This window comes from Sceloporus undulatus, chromosome 2 (genome assembly GCF_019175285.1).
Source record: "Sceloporus undulatus isolate JIND9_A2432 ecotype Alabama chromosome 2, SceUnd_v1.1, whole genome shotgun sequence".
Taxonomy (NCBI): domain Eukaryota; kingdom Metazoa; phylum Chordata; class Lepidosauria; order Squamata; family Phrynosomatidae; genus Sceloporus; species Sceloporus undulatus.
This window is the reverse complement of record NC_056523.1, coordinates 84862953-84879117: the sequence shown is the minus strand read 5'-3', so window position 1 is coordinate 84879117 and position 16165 is coordinate 84862953. Positions and strand designations below refer to the sequence as shown.

At 42.1% G+C, this 16165-nt stretch overlaps 1 protein-coding gene across 2 annotated transcripts; it reads left to right on the top strand.

Annotated features, from left to right (window-relative positions):
* The first annotated feature begins 4588 nt into the window (after positions 1-4588).
* Positions 4589-14299, top strand: THG1L (tRNA-histidine guanylyltransferase 1 like). Of its 2 annotated transcripts, none has more exons than XM_042455187.1 (5): positions 4589-4664; positions 5444-5613; positions 6960-7048; positions 8958-9065; positions 13030-14299. In XM_042455187.1, exons 2-5 carry the CDS (start codon positions 5451-5453, stop codon positions 13189-13191), a joined length of 522 nt encoding a protein of 173 aa, XP_042311121.1. In that variant the 5' UTR covers positions 4589-4664; positions 5444-5450; the 3' UTR covers positions 13192-14299. The 2 variants fall into 2 exon arrangements, with proteins under 2 accessions (XP_042311121.1, XP_042311122.1); XM_042455188.1 differs by having other exon boundaries at positions 4615-4664; positions 5448-5613.
* Positions 14300-16165: the final 1866 nt, after the last annotated feature.

The following is a 16165-nucleotide window of genomic DNA, read 5'->3' as shown; positions in this document are numbered from 1 at the left end:
AGTGACCCTAAGGAGAATGCACCATGAAGTTTTCTTGGCAAGTTTCTTCACAGGGGTTTTGCCGTTCCTTTCCTCTGAGGCTGAGAGAGTGTGACTTGCCCAAAGTCACCCAGTGGGTTTCACAGCCAAGCAGGGACTCAAACCCTGGCCTCCAGTCATCGTCTGACACTCAAGCAACATTGGCCCTTTCCACAAACCCTAACACAACGCAAACGCAATCCCTACTTTGTTTTCCATTCCACTAGGCAGAAAGTGGAAGAACATAAACCTGTTTCCAGGGTCTTAAAATGAAAGTTCAGTTCCAAGGGAATTTGGTAGGCTAAGGGAGCTTGCAGAAGGTATCTTTCATAGATAGATGTATGGAGGGGAGGACCTTTATAATTAAGCTGTATGGATGGCCACAGAAATGCAAAACTTGTGATAAGAGTGCAGCTTTATGGTCCCTGAGGAAAAAAGGCAGAAGGGAAGGTATTGCCTAAAGCCAGGTTGAGTGGGTGTCCATTTGAAATGGAGACACAGCCATGTTAGTCTGGCACATCAATATGCAAAGTCTCACCCTTGAGACTAAAAACACTACTGTTCACATGTACTGTTATGAAGTCATGGCCTCATGTTTTGAATTTTAATCCTGTCCTCAGGGGTGTTAGCTACTCCTCTTAATTTGGTGTCATCTGCAAATTTGATAAGTATGCTCCCAATATCAGGTCATTGATAAAGATGTTGAATAGCAGGGGCCCAGGACAGACCCTTGTGGACCCCACTGGCATTCGCTCCAGGATGAAAAGGAGCCATGTTGAGCACCCTTTGGGTTCAGCCAGTCAACCAATTACAGATCCATGTAACAGTTTCCTGTCTAGCCCTTCCACTAGCTTGTTTGCAAGAATGTCATGGGGACCTTGTCAAAGGCCTTCCTGAATGAGACATGCTATAACCACAGTGTTCCTTCATTGGCTAAGCGTCACTATCCTCTTATAGTACTGCTATTCCACTTTAACTGCTCTGGCTGCCTCCTGTTGCATTCTGGTTTGCAGTTTAAAGAGGGGCATAGAATTCTCAGCAGAGGGTCTTAGCCTCACTGAACTATAAGCCCAGAAGGCAACAGGAGGCATCCAGAGCAGATTAGCAGGCCTATAAGAGGGTAGTGCAGGAATCTAAACACTTGGTCCACTTCCTCATAATGCATGTAGGGATCTGGTGCCCACCCAGGAAAGCCACAGTTTTTTGCTTTCTATGCAAACTTGTGGGCATGATGGCGGTGAGGCGAGAGGCTGAGACTGGCGTCCACCACGAAGTATCCGGCATCACTTGTGCGAAAAGAGGGATGCCAGACTGACACTCCTCTGCCATTACATAGTGTCCTCCGGTGCTATTCAGCTTCAGAAGGAGCGATGGAGGCGAAAGGACAGCCCCCAGCGGTCGCCCTTCCTACAACACGACGCGGCTAGTCCCTGGGCCAATCCCGAAACCCTTGCGACACCATGAGGAGTGAATCCTAGAGAAGCCTCCTCTCGGTGCTTTTGGCAATGCTACCCGGCGGCGCCTGGCGCGCCTGGGGTCGGGCGTGCTGTTGTCGCTGCCGAGACCTTCAGGCTCCGGTCAGGCCAGAGTTGTAGCGTCGTCACCACGCCGCCCGCGCCATGGCGAAGAGCAAGTTGAATACGTGCGGGACTCGAAGCGGAGGACGCGTGTCTGCCCAACTGCTGGGTCGTGGTCCGGTTGGACGGGCGCGGCTTCCACCGGTAAAGGCCCGCTTGAGCTTTCTGCGCGCGCGGCGCGCTTGGTTGCCACGGGAGACGGCTCGGCCAATCAGAGGGAAGAGGGGCGGGGCGCGCCGTGATTGGACGCCTGGCTATACAGTTCTCCGGCGCGCGGGGGCGCCGTATCGTCGCAGCATCAGTCTGGAGAAGAAGAGTTCCCCCAGCGCCTCCCTCGCTGGTTGCGCCAACGCTGCTCCGCACTGCAGAATAACGCACTTTGGTTCACCGCTTTAACTAGCCCTGCCTCGTTCTACAGGATCTGGAGTTTGTAGTTTTGCACAATAATAATATAAATAAAACAAAACTTATTTGTCTCCGTTGCTTCTCTGTTCCAAACAATCAGAGGGGCTAGTTACACCTTAAGATTCCAACAGTTCATTATATAAATGACCCCAGTCTCCCCTCCCTAAAATGGCAATTAAACATACAACAAAAAACGGCTGCGAGACCCCACAACATGACGACATTCAAAAGTAATGGAATTTTTCCCAAACTGGGCCAAGGGGCAACATGAGAGAGACTCCGGGGTTTTCCATTCACCTGATTTTGTGGAGGATTTAGCCTCTTCTTCAGGGAGCATCGAGGCCACAGAAAATGGGATTGTAGTTGTAGTGGCACAGAGCTCTCTGACTAGAAGGCTCAATATCTCACACAACCAGGGCTCTTGGATTCCATAGAACTGACCAGGGCAGTCAAAGCAGTGTCAAATGGCTTCGTTGCCAGTGCAGAAGAGGCCAAGTTGTAGCCTAGAGCAGGATCTTTGCATAGAGAGGACTACAATTGGGTTTCCCACTACAAAACGAACGTAGAATCCTAGAGTTGGAAGAGACCCCAAGGGCCATTCGATCCAACCCTTCCTGCCATGCAGGAACTCCCAATCAAAGCACCCCCTGTAAACAGATGGACATCCAGCCTCTGTTTAAAGACCCCAAAGAAGGAGACTCCGCCACTCTCTGAGGGAGCATATTCCAATGTTGGATAGCCTCCATCGGCTTTCATTTTAACCCAAGCTTTTGTGGATATAAACCTACCTTATTAGATGTAGTTTGTTATTGGTGTCTTCAAGACATTTCTGACTAAATGGCAATCCTAAGGTGAAGTTATCACAAGGGATTTTGTCATGATTTGTTCAGGGCAGGTTTGCCTTGCCTTCCTCGAGGCTGAGAGAGTGTGATTTCCTAAGGTCACCCAGAGGCAGCATATTCCACTGTCAAACAGCTCTTCTGCCAGGAAGTTTTCCCTAACGTTAGGGCAAGATCTACTTTCCTGCTTAGACTCCCAAGTTCAGAAACGCTATTCGTTTGTTTATTTGTTTGATGGTTTGATGTATATTTGCGTTTCTCCTGGAGTGGGACCCAGTGCAGGTCACAGAAGGAATCAGTTAACATCTATCTAATCATGCAAATAAAAATAAATAACCACAATTAAAACAAATATAAAATTATAAAAATATACAAAAGATTTTTAAAAAGCACACACACACACACACAACCCAATAAAGAAGCATCCCTGGTGTTCAATATATCCATACTGAAACATGCTGAAACAAACAGTGTTTGCCTGCCAGCAAAAGGAAGGCAGGGAGGGGTTCAGTTTGGAAGCTGACCAGGCTCTAACCTTTCGGCGGTTGATTTTGTATGCATGTTGCATCTTGAAAGGGGAGAAGACCAGACAGAACTGGGTGGACCACTTTACAGAAGTGAAAGTTACACCTCTGGAACATCTTGAACTGTGACAGTACTTTGTTTTGGGGATTTCCTGTTAAGAGTAGAATTCAAAGATATAGCCATGCAAAGGGATCTTGTAGCACATTTGAGACTTACAAAGTCTAGCAGCAAACGGGATTAAACTAGAGTTAAACTAGAGCAAACAGGAAGCGTGTGGTGATAAACTCAGGCATTTCCTGGTTTTCTCTAGTTTAACTCTCGTTTAAATCCTGTTTAGTGTGATAAAGCAGTTAAGTCCAAGGTGCCACAAGATGAGCATGTACAGTGTTGTAATGTAACCTCTTAATACTCTGGTTTTAGTAAGGTCATATCTACTACAGTGCTGATAAAAAGTGTTCCCCTATGTTTAGGCACACACTTGTCCCCAGGCATGGTTAGTCCAACCTCTTACAGTAATCAATTGGAAGCCTAACAGAGATCCACAAGGACATGCTTAGCTCATCTCCAGAATGAGGAGACACCCATAACTATATACAGTCCACAGTTTGGAAATCGTACTATAACAAATGGGGCCCAAGGAAAGAGTGTAAAAGGTATTTTCAAGAAGAATCAGGAGGTATGTCTGAATTGAGGAGGGTGCTGAATTCTTGATTGTGCCTTATATTCTTAGTAGAGCTTTTGTTCTAAGAGACTAGTTTTAGTGGAAATGGATTCGGTTGTTTGATATTTAGCAAGCACAGGCTTTATGAAGACAGGCATATGAGGTTACTTATAACATCTAGCCCAGCCTTTTTAGTAGCAGCTCTCCAGAGTTTCAGGCAGCATTCTTTCCCAGGCCTGCCGCCTGGAGATACCTGGTAATTATCGGTGGTCTCCTGTCCAAGGGTTAAAACAGTCATGGGCTTGTGTAGACGGTGAAAGCAGACAAGATGGTGTGTTCAGGAAAGTATACTGGTATACATGCATTGAAGTTTATTGGAAAAGTAAAGTAAGTTAAAACACATGTTAAAAATCAGTTTTATACAGCTGCTGAAAATTCAGCTTAATTTTTTTTTAACCATTGAAGCTTTGCGGAACAGCATGGCTTTAGGAAGCCTAATGATGACGTGCCTTTCAGCTGATGAACAAGTGTGGCCAGACAGTGATGCAGGATGGGAAGATATCGTCATTGCATATGGTCAAAGCGATGATCAAGCTTTGTTTTCAAAAAGAAGAGCAATTGGTTTAAAAGAAGAGCAAGGTAACGGGTCTTAGAGGTTATTTTACATCCACCCTTCCACAATATCACTTCATTTTTGCACAAATTTCTTGTTTATTGTGTTGATACAACCACTTGGTTTATATGTTTAATTTCTTGAATATACAGCGATCCCCATATCCATGGGATCAGTACCACAGTTTCACTTACCCACATCTGAAAAAAATGGTTCTCTCTAGGTATTTTCTAGACTTCCAGCATGATTCTATGGGATGCTTCTGGCAGAAGTGACTACAGAGTTGCACTGGAGAACCTGAGAATGCCTAGAGAGGTGTTATTTCAGGAACCTCAATCCTCCAGCACAGTTTCCACCAGAGTCATTCATTTCAAGAGGGGTCACTATTATCCGTGGTTCTCATTTCCACGTAATCCTCTGCAGATATGTATCCCTGCAGATACTGGGGGCAAATGTCGGCCCTCCATTTTTGCGGGGCACCATTCCAGATTCCCCCATGAAAATGGAGATTGCTTATTCAAGCCCATAGCCTGAATCGGTTGCATGCTGCAAGTGTGTACCCCATAAAAAATAATAGGATCCCCCCCCCCGGTCATTATTCAAGACTGCAGACCTCAAGTCCGCAAGAAACGAAGGGCAACTGTATATATGGGGTAGCTTTATACTTCTGGACCCTTCCTGTGCACTTGGAGCTGCCTGTACTTACAATCCATTCTTACCTTTATGTAGTTACATAGTGTAGTCAAATGCAGTGATGATATATATAACATAAACTTCTTTTTTCCCCTTCTTTTCTGTTTACAAGTAAGTTCATGACTCATGTGGTCTCCCAGTTTGCATCCAGCTACGTTTTCTATTGGAAAGATTACTTTAAGGACCAGCCTCTTTTGTATCCACCAGGATTTGATGGACGTGTTGTTCTGTATCCCAGTGACCAGAATCTGAAGGACTATCTCAGCTGGCGGCAAGCTGATTGTAAGCAGTTATTTTACATAAGACCTGTACAATTTGATTTTTTTTCTATGTGAAAAATGTCAAATGTTGTCAGCATACATATTATTATTATTATTATTATTATTATTATTATTTGTATCCCGCCTCTCCCATAAGAACAATAAAAATAAAACACAACAAACCACAAGTAAAACATAGCAAAACATATAAAATCCAATTCCCTATCTCCCTCCCACCTTAAAATACCATTAAAAACGACAATTCCCAATTGGAGAGTGAACATTCCGAGGAGGTCAATTTGTGAAGGCCTGCTGGAAGAATCCATTTTTATTGCCTTCTTAAAGGCCTCCAAAGATATTATAAGGCGGATCTCCTCCGCAAAATCATTCAAGATTTTTGGAGCGGCAACAGAAAACGTCCTCTGGAAAGTTGTTACCAGTCTGGTTTTCTTAGACTGCAAGAGATTCTTCCCAGAGGACCTGAGAGTGCGGGAAGAATTGTATGGGAGGATTTAGCTATAGTTAGGTAGGACTGACTCGCTTGTCACCAAAGATTCCTTTCCCAAGTCTTTAGCCCTTACACTTATAGAGAGGGCTACAGACTTGGGAAAGAACTTGGGACGTTCTGTGTTGGGAAAAGATTCCCTTTTCTTCCCTATTATATAGTGCAGAAAATAAGTTGTGAACATGCTACTGTCTTTCAGAGTATGGACCATAATTACATGTAACAGTATTCTCATTTGGCCATAGAAACCCATAGTATGATCTTCAGCTGGTCATATATTCTCAGCCCCAGAGGAAGGCAGTGGCAAACCCACTCTCAACAAATCTTGACAAGAAAAACCCATGATAGGGTCTTAGGGTCACTATAAGTTGGAAGCAACTTGAAGGCAACAACAACCACAACAGTGGTCTTGGATGTCTCCTTATCCCTTCTCATTATCTGCTTGCTGATCATGGCAGTGTTCTCTTGAAGTGAATAGTATAGTAAGCCTGTTGTATCTGCAGATCACCCCTCCCTCCATATTAGCCAGTGGTGGTATGTGCACGTCTCTGCCCATTGATGGGCTTGAATTCCCATGTATGGGAAGGGCCCACTGTAGTAGTTTCTCATTAGCTGTGCAGTCTGTGGATGTCCCACTGTGATCTCCGAAGGAAAAAGAAATTGTGTAATCAAAACGTTCATCTGCTTTAAAAATGTGTTGTAGGAATGCATGATAGGTTAATGATAGGTATAATGCACTACAATAAAATACTCCTACTATTTGTAAGCACATCCTAATGTTTATGACAATAACTGCTGTTGTGGAGATGTGCTGGTTTGATGTATTTCCCAGTGTGTCTAACTGACATTATTTCATTTGGCAGGCCATATAAATAATCTGTACAATACAGTATTTTGGAGTCTTGTCCAGAGAAGTGGCTTGACACCTGTACAAGCACAAAAGAGACTACAGGTAGGATACTCCTGAATGTCCCATCCCAGGTATATTGTGTTATAAATTATGTGTCATGACAACAGATTGGGCCATCCTATGGGATGTTTCTGTTACATATACTGTTGTTAAAACATAAACAATCCCCCCGCCACCGCCGCCGCCGCCTAAAATCATGAGTATAGTGAACCAGGCAGAACATGCAGCCCTTCCCACTCTGAACCAGGCCTAGGAAGGTGAAGTGTATATTTGTATAGCCTTATCTCCTTGTCATAGTTTGAGGTTTGCAGATTCTGGATTGATCTGACTGACAGCTTTGTTGCTGGTCTACAAAAAAACTTACTTAAAGAGTAAAATGCAGGTCAGTAAATAGTTTAGCAGCAGCTAATTTAGCAGGAAGATAGAAAGGAACGGCTTACTCACTGTTTCATTTGTCAGTTCACATGACCTTTGTGTTGGCCATGGAAGATATAAAGCCCTTGTTTTTGCAGTCAGCACAGAAGCCACGTGAGTGAGCAAGGACACTCTGTTTTCTTTGCTAGTGGACTGTGCTTCTGCATTGGTTGTAAAAGAATGGGCTTCATTTTCATCCTGGTCAGCATAGAAGCCAAGGTTAGCAGAGCGGGGAGGCCATAAACTTGGTCCTCTTGCCAGCTGATTGCATTTCTGTGCTGAATCTGCTAGAAGATGTACATCCAGCATAGAAACAGGATGGAAGTGCAAATGTGGAGGAAGCAGTATTGATCTTGCCATGTCTTCTCTCACAGAATCTATCTCCTACAGATCCAGCATAGAAACTGATTTGGCAACATCAGCCTAATCACTTTCTGTATATGCACATGGGAAGTGATGTCACGTTCCCTGCATCAAACAAGGAAACTGATAGGACTGGCAAAGCTGCTCATTCAGCCTCCATAGCAGGTGCAGAAGAAGGAATTCATGTCCTCTGCATCTAGCATGGAATCTGAGCAGCCTAGAGTAGGAACGCCCTAACCATCCCTCACTGTCGTTCTCACTACGTGCCTGGAAGGAGTTCCATGCATTCACTTCTGGGGGGTTCCTGGTTCCAGTTATGATGAAGTGAGTAGTTAGAGACAAGAGTGAACTTAGACTGATTAGCAGTAAGATGTGTATATGTTACTGATCATGACTAAACTGGAAAAAGAAATGGAGGGTGTGTGTATGTGCGTATTGCAAGAAGGGATAAGTGAGAAAGTAATCCATGAATCCGGGGGGGGGGGGGGGCGATAATAGAGGGAGAGGAATTTTCAAGACCATGGCATGCTTACAGTTTTTTAAAAACTATGCTTGGATATCCTTACACACAGTACCAACAACATTTGCCCAGTGTAGCATACATGCTGGAGAAGTTTGTAGTTGCATGTAGTACATAAAGCTTCAAGATGATGGAAGCTAATGAGCAATTTTGGAAGGGGAAAACTGTCTGTGGTAGCCCATTCTTAAAACACGTCTCCCCAAAGTAAGCCCCATTGATCTCACTGTTACATCAATATAAGGATTAATATGTTCATTTTAATATTATTTATAACCTGATTTTCTTTTATATATAAAAGTACTAAGGCTGTTATTTTAAAAATCATAAATTGTTTAAAAATATAATGAGAACAAAACAGGAATAGCATCATCAAAATACATCAACTTTTAATCATCAAAGCTACACTTAATTGTGTGTCTAAATCTAAATGCAAGCAAAGAGGGGTAGTAGTGAATCTGCTTTGGCACAGCATATGTTTAAGAATGTAGTGGATTGCTTTATGTTTACAAATATGGGGCTCATAGTCTGTATGGAAATTAAAGTACACACATTGCGTGTGAAATTATTGAGATTTCAAATGTCCTCATGTAACTGGGTTTGGGGAATGTTGTATTTCAATGAATAAAATGACCACCTCTTTTTTATTACTCCTAGGGAACTCTTGCAGGAGATAAGAATGAGATATTATTTTCAGAATTCAACATTAACTACAACAATGAACCCTTGATGTATAGGAAAGGAACTGTTCTAGTATGGCAGAAGGTAAAATTGTTTTGGCACATACCTGTTTGTATAAACAGTTAGTGTGACAATTACAAGCTGTTAAAATGTCCTGTGAAAATTAAGTGATTTTTTTTACATTCCATGTGTGTTGAGTTTAAGCGGTGAAGCTATCACAGGAATAACTCCTTCTTAATGAAAGTCTGGATTTGTTTAGTAATGATTCTTTCCAAATCAGGAACACAGAGTACCAACTGTTCCCTTTACAGCTTAAGAAAGAGAAGAGATACGCAGAGTTTTCTGTCTCAAGACAGACTTCCTGAAGATCTCTCATGAGTGTTTAGCTGTGGTTTGCACCATTAATTTGAATCTGTTCTTGTCAGTAATATTGCTCATATTTTAATGTAGGTATTGGTTATTGTGGACCAATTGCTTTTTTGACCTTAAGGAAGAAAAAAGTGCCAGGATGTCTCAACTTTTTTACTGCCTTCTAAGTTCATACTTTCTTTGCTAATTTGGAAAGCAATCTCTATTGAAGTCTGGTACTATACATGTTTTATGTAATCATTCAGTTTATGGTTAGTTTATGAATCTTATTATTTATGGTAGGTGATTTTATTATGGTTAGTACGGCTGTAGAAAACTCAGAGCTAATGCTTGATTTATACATTTACTAATTGTCCTTGGCTAATTAAGTAGATCTGAAAATGTCTGTAAATAAAAACAAAATAAATATGATGTTTGTAGCATAGCCTACTTGATGGATCTTCATGGGCCATGCATAGGATATAGATTTAATGACAGCAAGCCCATTGTTGCCCATTGGGGGATGGTTTATTAGTGCAGAGTTTAATCGATTTTAATACATATGTAATGCCTCCTCAGAAGTACTCCAGTGCACAAAGTACATTGAATGCAATGGCACTTAGTCCCTGGTAAATGAATATAAATTATGGATTTAGAATTATAGAATTGGAAGGGGCTGGAAGAGCCATTTAGTTCAACCTTTTCCAATGCAGGGATAAAGCACTATTAGGCACTACTGAGAGATTGCCACTCATTAGATTGCCGCTAAAAACATCTGCAGAAAGAGCTCACCCCCCTCCAAAGGCAGCCTATTGCACTTTGAATGGTTCTTCCAAATCTTCCAAACATTCTTCCAAGTGTTTAAATGGAATCCCTTTTTTTCTTTTTTTAAAAATATAATCTTTATTCAAAAAGTTTCCGACAAAACATTTATACAAATATCATCCATACCTAACATCCAACCATCATCTAAAATATGTCATTGAACATTACCATAATAACACATAGAGCTATAACAAAATATCTCCTGGATATTTAATATCAATTAACATTAAGAATTCTTCCTGAGTTCTTTTAGACCTCCTTCCTCGATTCCCTCCACTACCCCTTCTTCACCTTTCTTTCCAAATCGTCTCTTTTCCTCTTCTTCATCTCCACCCTTCCTATATTTCTATATTCTCACTTCCCATTCTTCTCTTTTCTTTTCTTCTTCCCTTGACAGTCTTCCTCACCTTCTCCATCCAAACTTCCAAAAACCTTTTGTTGTAATTGGAATCCATTGGTTTGAGTCTCTGGAGTGACAAGAAACAAGCTTGCTGTATCTGCAACATGACATCCTTTCAAATATTTTAAAGGCTCCATAAGTCATTTTTCATAGGACTTTGTTTCCAGACCTTTGACCATCTTGGTCACACTTTTCAAGATTTAGTTGAAAAAAATTGTATATTAATGGATTTTGGAGAAAATTGTATACCTTTTGTGTGGGCATTGTATCTAAAAACTTTTTGCATGACAGGCACCATATTTGCAGAGGTATTCTCTTCTGTTTGAAGAACAACAGGGAAATAATTTCTTGCTAACATTTTCTGGCTTACACTATTGATTTAATACTTCCACTTTAATTCAGAGGTGGATAGATTATGGGCTACAGGCTGCCCCCAGGTTTGCTTTTGTAGCTCCCAAGACCTGCAGATAATCAATTGTAAATGCTTTGAGGGGACATAAGAGACACTTCTGATTTGTTTCTGTTCCCTCCCAGTGATTTAAGGCCCGGGAGAGGCCTTTTATTTAAAAGAAAGTGAACAGGAGTGCACCCATTCATTCTTTTTTCTTTTTAAAAGGTCTGTACTGAGCCTAAAACAGTTTTGCAGGCTGAGTGCTTATTTGGTATTATATTTTGCAAAATTTAATCCTCTGAAATCTGAATAGCTTGCTTTTAATTAATATATAAAGCAGGAATACTTGTGTGCTAGATAGCATTACAGTATATTATGAGCATAGACACATACTTGTTCCAGGCCTGAAGCCAACCTAACTGTAAAATCGAGATAAGACTGAAAGGAGCTGTTAACAAAGGATTGACTTAGGGTTACTAGTATCAGATGGCTGATGCAGTCAGATGGAAGGCAGTCAAGAACCACTGGTGTTCAAGTATTACATCATAGAAAAAAGATCTGTAAGAACTCTGACCAATCGGAAGAGGAAAACATCCAAACAGATACAGATTAGCTGATAGCGAAGAACTTTCAGTCTAAAGAGAGAGCGAGCCCAGTGAGCCCCAAAAGTGGTACAAATGCCCCAACACCTCCTAAAAGGTGTTGGGAGCATTGGGGAGCAAAAATGATTTATTTATTTTTATTTGCAGGTGGGAGAGTGGTGTGGTAGTGGGATACAGCCCTCCAGGGGGCTCCTGACCTCTGACAGCTGCCCACCCTGCTTTAATTCATTAAATGTTTCAAACATAAGGCTAAATCCAGTGTTACTCACAACTAGAATGGACATTTACAAAAATCAGCAGCAGGCATAATAATAATAATAATAATAATATTTATTTGTATACCGCCCTCTGGCAAACCAATCCGGGCGGTTAACAACAGTAAAATATAAAATATGACAATTAAAAACACTTTATCCCTCCCCCCCTTAAGACAGTATTAAATAGTATACTGTAACATATTAAAAATACAATATCAAGGATAAAAACAGCAATTAAAACTAAAAACCCTGATATCCCTCTGTTGATCCTCAACCATCTCTAAGATGGGGCCATGGGAGGAATGAGGGAATCAGGGAACCTGGGAACCTGGGCCGGGATGGTTAATCTGGAAAGGCCTGCCGGAAGAGATCCGTCTTGACCGCTTTTTTAAAGCTGTCTAATGATGTTATCTGACGGATCTCATCCGGCAGGTCGTTCCAGAGTTTGGGGGCGACAGCAGAGAACGCCCTCTGGGAGGTTGCCGCAAGCCTAGATTTTAGAGGCTGCAGTAAGTTCCTCCCAGAGGACCGGAGAGCGCGGGGAGGATTGTACGGGAGGAGGCGGTCTCTAAGATAGTTTGGACCCAAGCCATTTAGGGCTTTAAAGGTGATAACCAACACCTTGTACTGGGCCCGGAAGCTGATAGGCAGCCAGTGGAGGGACCTCAAAACCGGAGTAATGTGGTCCCTCCTAGATGTACCTGACACAAGCCTGGCTGCCATGTTTTGAACCAGCTGTAATTTCCGAGTCAAGCACAGGGGTAGCCCCATGTAGAGTGCATTACAGAAATCAAGGCGTGAGGTTACCAGTGCGTGCACAACCGTCTCGAGATCCCTTACTTCCAGAAAAGGGCGCAGCTGGCGTATCAGCCGAAGTTGATAACAGGCACTCCTGACCATCGCAGGCAACTTCCAGGGATCTAGTACATCCCTGCCTTCAGACTTTGGAGACATAAAACTGGTCAGGAGGGACTTGACAAGCCAAGTCGAATTATTTGGAGAATCAGGGGAACCCCTCCATTGGGGTGGGGACACGGGAGAACAATGGCCTACAAACCACACTTTATCCACTGCTGACATAAGTGGTGACTAACAAGCCCCACTCATTTTGGTGATTCGGACTAGCATTGGATTTAGTTTATTTAAAATGAATCCTTAATTCCCTTAGAATCAAAAAGTACTGCAATTCTGGAATTCTATATTAATTTGCTTCTCATGTTTTTAGGAAAACCATGTCATTAGGAAAACAATCAAAATTCCAAAGGAGTCAGAAGAGAAGGAAATTGAAGTGACTCGAACAAGGACTACAGTAATTCCTTTGCACTGCGACATCATTGGGGAACAGTTTTGGGACCAGTATCCTGAAATCCTATCTGATGATAGTTGACCTCCTCCATGGATTCTAGTGGGAAAGACTGTGCAGTTTATATTGCAAGGACACCATGGGAGAAGGGAAAATGATTGGCCCTGTATGGATGTGTTTAAACACTTGCAGTTGGATACAGGGAAAATAATGCAAGCCATCTTGTATCTACAAATATTAACAGAATATAATAGATTTATGGATTTTACCATCACAGTTATGAGGTGCCTTGTAATAATATCATTAACAAATATTATGGTAGAAAAGGAATGCCTTTAATTGAGGTCTTGGTCCTCAAAGGCACTCTAGTGGTGCAAGTCCCATGAGATGTTAAGCTACCCATTTAAAACTCTGAAAACATTTAAGCTCCTGCTTCAAATTAAGTTCAATCATCAGGGAGCCGAGTTACAAATTATCCTAGTTGCTAATGTCTCTGGATTATATGAGTGATAAACAAAATACCCTGGCAAGTAGCTGAAACTAATTAGGAAGTTTTCTCTCCAGTGTAAATTTGTTCTGGCCCTTTTGAAAGTTATGGAAACATAATTTCCCTCTGTAATCGTACATTTATTGTTTGGACTCTCTCCTTGCTGTTTTACTGATTATTAGAGAAGGTCTCAGGTGGCCAGACTGGAATAATAAAGTTATTGTATAAGGAAAATATCACAGCAGGGTATGTTTGTAGGTCATGGTCTCATTTTACTGCTGCCTGGGAAACTATCCAAATCCTGCTGTTGTGAGGACTGTAGCAACCATCTTACAGAAAGTTTTTCCCCCTGTGGTGTGGAGTTCAGCAAGAGTTTGTGTTGCTCTTCAGCTTTTCCTTTAGTCAAAGCTGCAAAGTAGCAGGTGCTTGTCCAAAAGAAGAAAAAAATGAAGCAACTTGGAGCAATTGTGAGATTTTACAGGAGTATTTTATCATGCAAAAAGTGAACTGAGAGCAATTTTTGGAAGATAATGATAAGAGGAAGTTTTTATATGGACTAATGGTTTTCTTCCAGCTCCTCCTCCCTATCCTGTCATTCCCCTTTGTCTTTCTCTTTAAATGAGACAAGATTTGGAGCAAAAGGCATTATAGTGTCAATTATTGCAGCCTGTTTGAAAAAGATAACTAATAAAGCCATTTATCTTACATGGTTATCTATAATGTAGAAGCTATATTTAAAACGACTTCTATAAAATACAGTTAAATATGCTGTTATCTTCAGGCAAAGATGGTAAAAACAAGTGGGGGAAGGAAAGTGACAGACCTAATTTTCAAGAATGGTGCTTTATATTTTCAGATGGAGAAGCAAGCTTTAGTCCTTTTCTTACTCCACCACTTTTGTTCCCAGAATTGCAGCAGTTGTGGATTCCTCCTTATTTTGTAGTCATTATACACAGAGTCGTCCTATAGATTACCTCAGAGCAACATACAGCTTCTTGTGACTTGTTAGTATTGTCAGTTTCTTTCCCCTACATGATTTTTGCCATTTTTGCGTGATGAAGACTTAATTGCCTGTGAGCTTGGAAACCTACAACAGTTAAAATAGAAATGAAAATAGATTCAGGCCTCTTTGATTTTTTTAAAAAATTAAAGACTAGTCCTATTTGCACTTGAGATTTATTTAAGTATTAGCTTACCATGTAGCAATCAATTTAGTGGGTCTACTCTACTTGGGGCTAGACACTGGATTTTGGTTAGTGTTAATACTGGAGCTCAGATACACTTACACTTAAATATTAGCATAATTTTTGTTTCAGTTGTGAAATTGTATTCCTTTCTACCAAATGGTGGTCACGTTTGTTAATAGTATAGTGGGCCCTTGATATCCACGCAGGATCTGTTCCGGATCCCTCCACTGATACCCAAATTCACAGATGCTCGTATTTTTCCTGATGGCAGAATTGGGAATAATGGGACCAAACTCCCCCCCTGCCTCCCTCTTCCATCCATCCATCCCTCTTTACTTTTCCTCCGCTTTCCCTCTCTTCTAACCCTTCCTTCCTTGCTTCCTTCCCTCCCTCCCTCTGGGGGCAGAGGCTGGAATCCCCATCAGCTGGAGGAGGTGGAGCCAGGGCTTGAGTCTCGGAGGCCTCCGGCCCTGGCTCCCTCTGACCAAGTGACAGGCCTCAGCCCCCAGAGCCAAGCTGGAGCCCCATCGGTCGGTTGGGGGGAGCCAGTGCCAAGCCTGTGGCATGCGTCATGGAGCCTGAAGATTCTATCCCAGGTGCTGGACCTGGGGTCAGGTGGGCTCCAAGACTCAAGCCCCAGCTCCAGCTGCCTCACTAATCCACTTCCAGCTATTGTGACCTTTGTAGTAAGATCTGATTTTTTCCGCAATGGGAGCATTAGCCTTAAGCTTTGTAAAAACATTCTCAGCTTTTGCTGAAACCTGGACTTCCAGGTGTTGGGCTGAGTTGAGGAGCACACCCAACCTGAAAATACAGGTCTTCAATGAAAGAACAGCCCCATCTAAAATAGGATTATTTCTCCCACCCAATTTCTAGCAGTGTGAAAAGTGAAACCCTCTAAATGATGTTAAACTGCAAGTCCCAGGCACCCTACCAGCATAGACAATGATGAGGAATGCTGGGAGTTGCATTTTGATGATATCCCAAGAGCTGCACTTGGATCACTCTTGCCCTATTTCCTAATCTGATGTTTTACTAAGGTATGACAGTCTTTTCTGGATTATGACTTGAGCATGGTTTTACTGTTAAATGAGGGGGATAGTAAGGAGGCATTGCAACAGCGCTCTGAAAACCACACCTGCCTTTATAGTCTTACTGAGCCAGTGTCCTGGTAACTTTAATGCTTGTTTGTTGCCTGGCCTAATTATATCCCAGCAAATCACAGGGGCCTTGAATGAACATAGTAATGCACCCCACTGAGGCTGTCCTCTCCAGCTAGAAAGTTGCTCTATGGTGTTTTGTAGCATTTGTTTGAAATAACAGCAGACAGACATGAGGTGGATCAGCAACTAAGGGACAACAGACTGTTGAGAAACGGGTATGC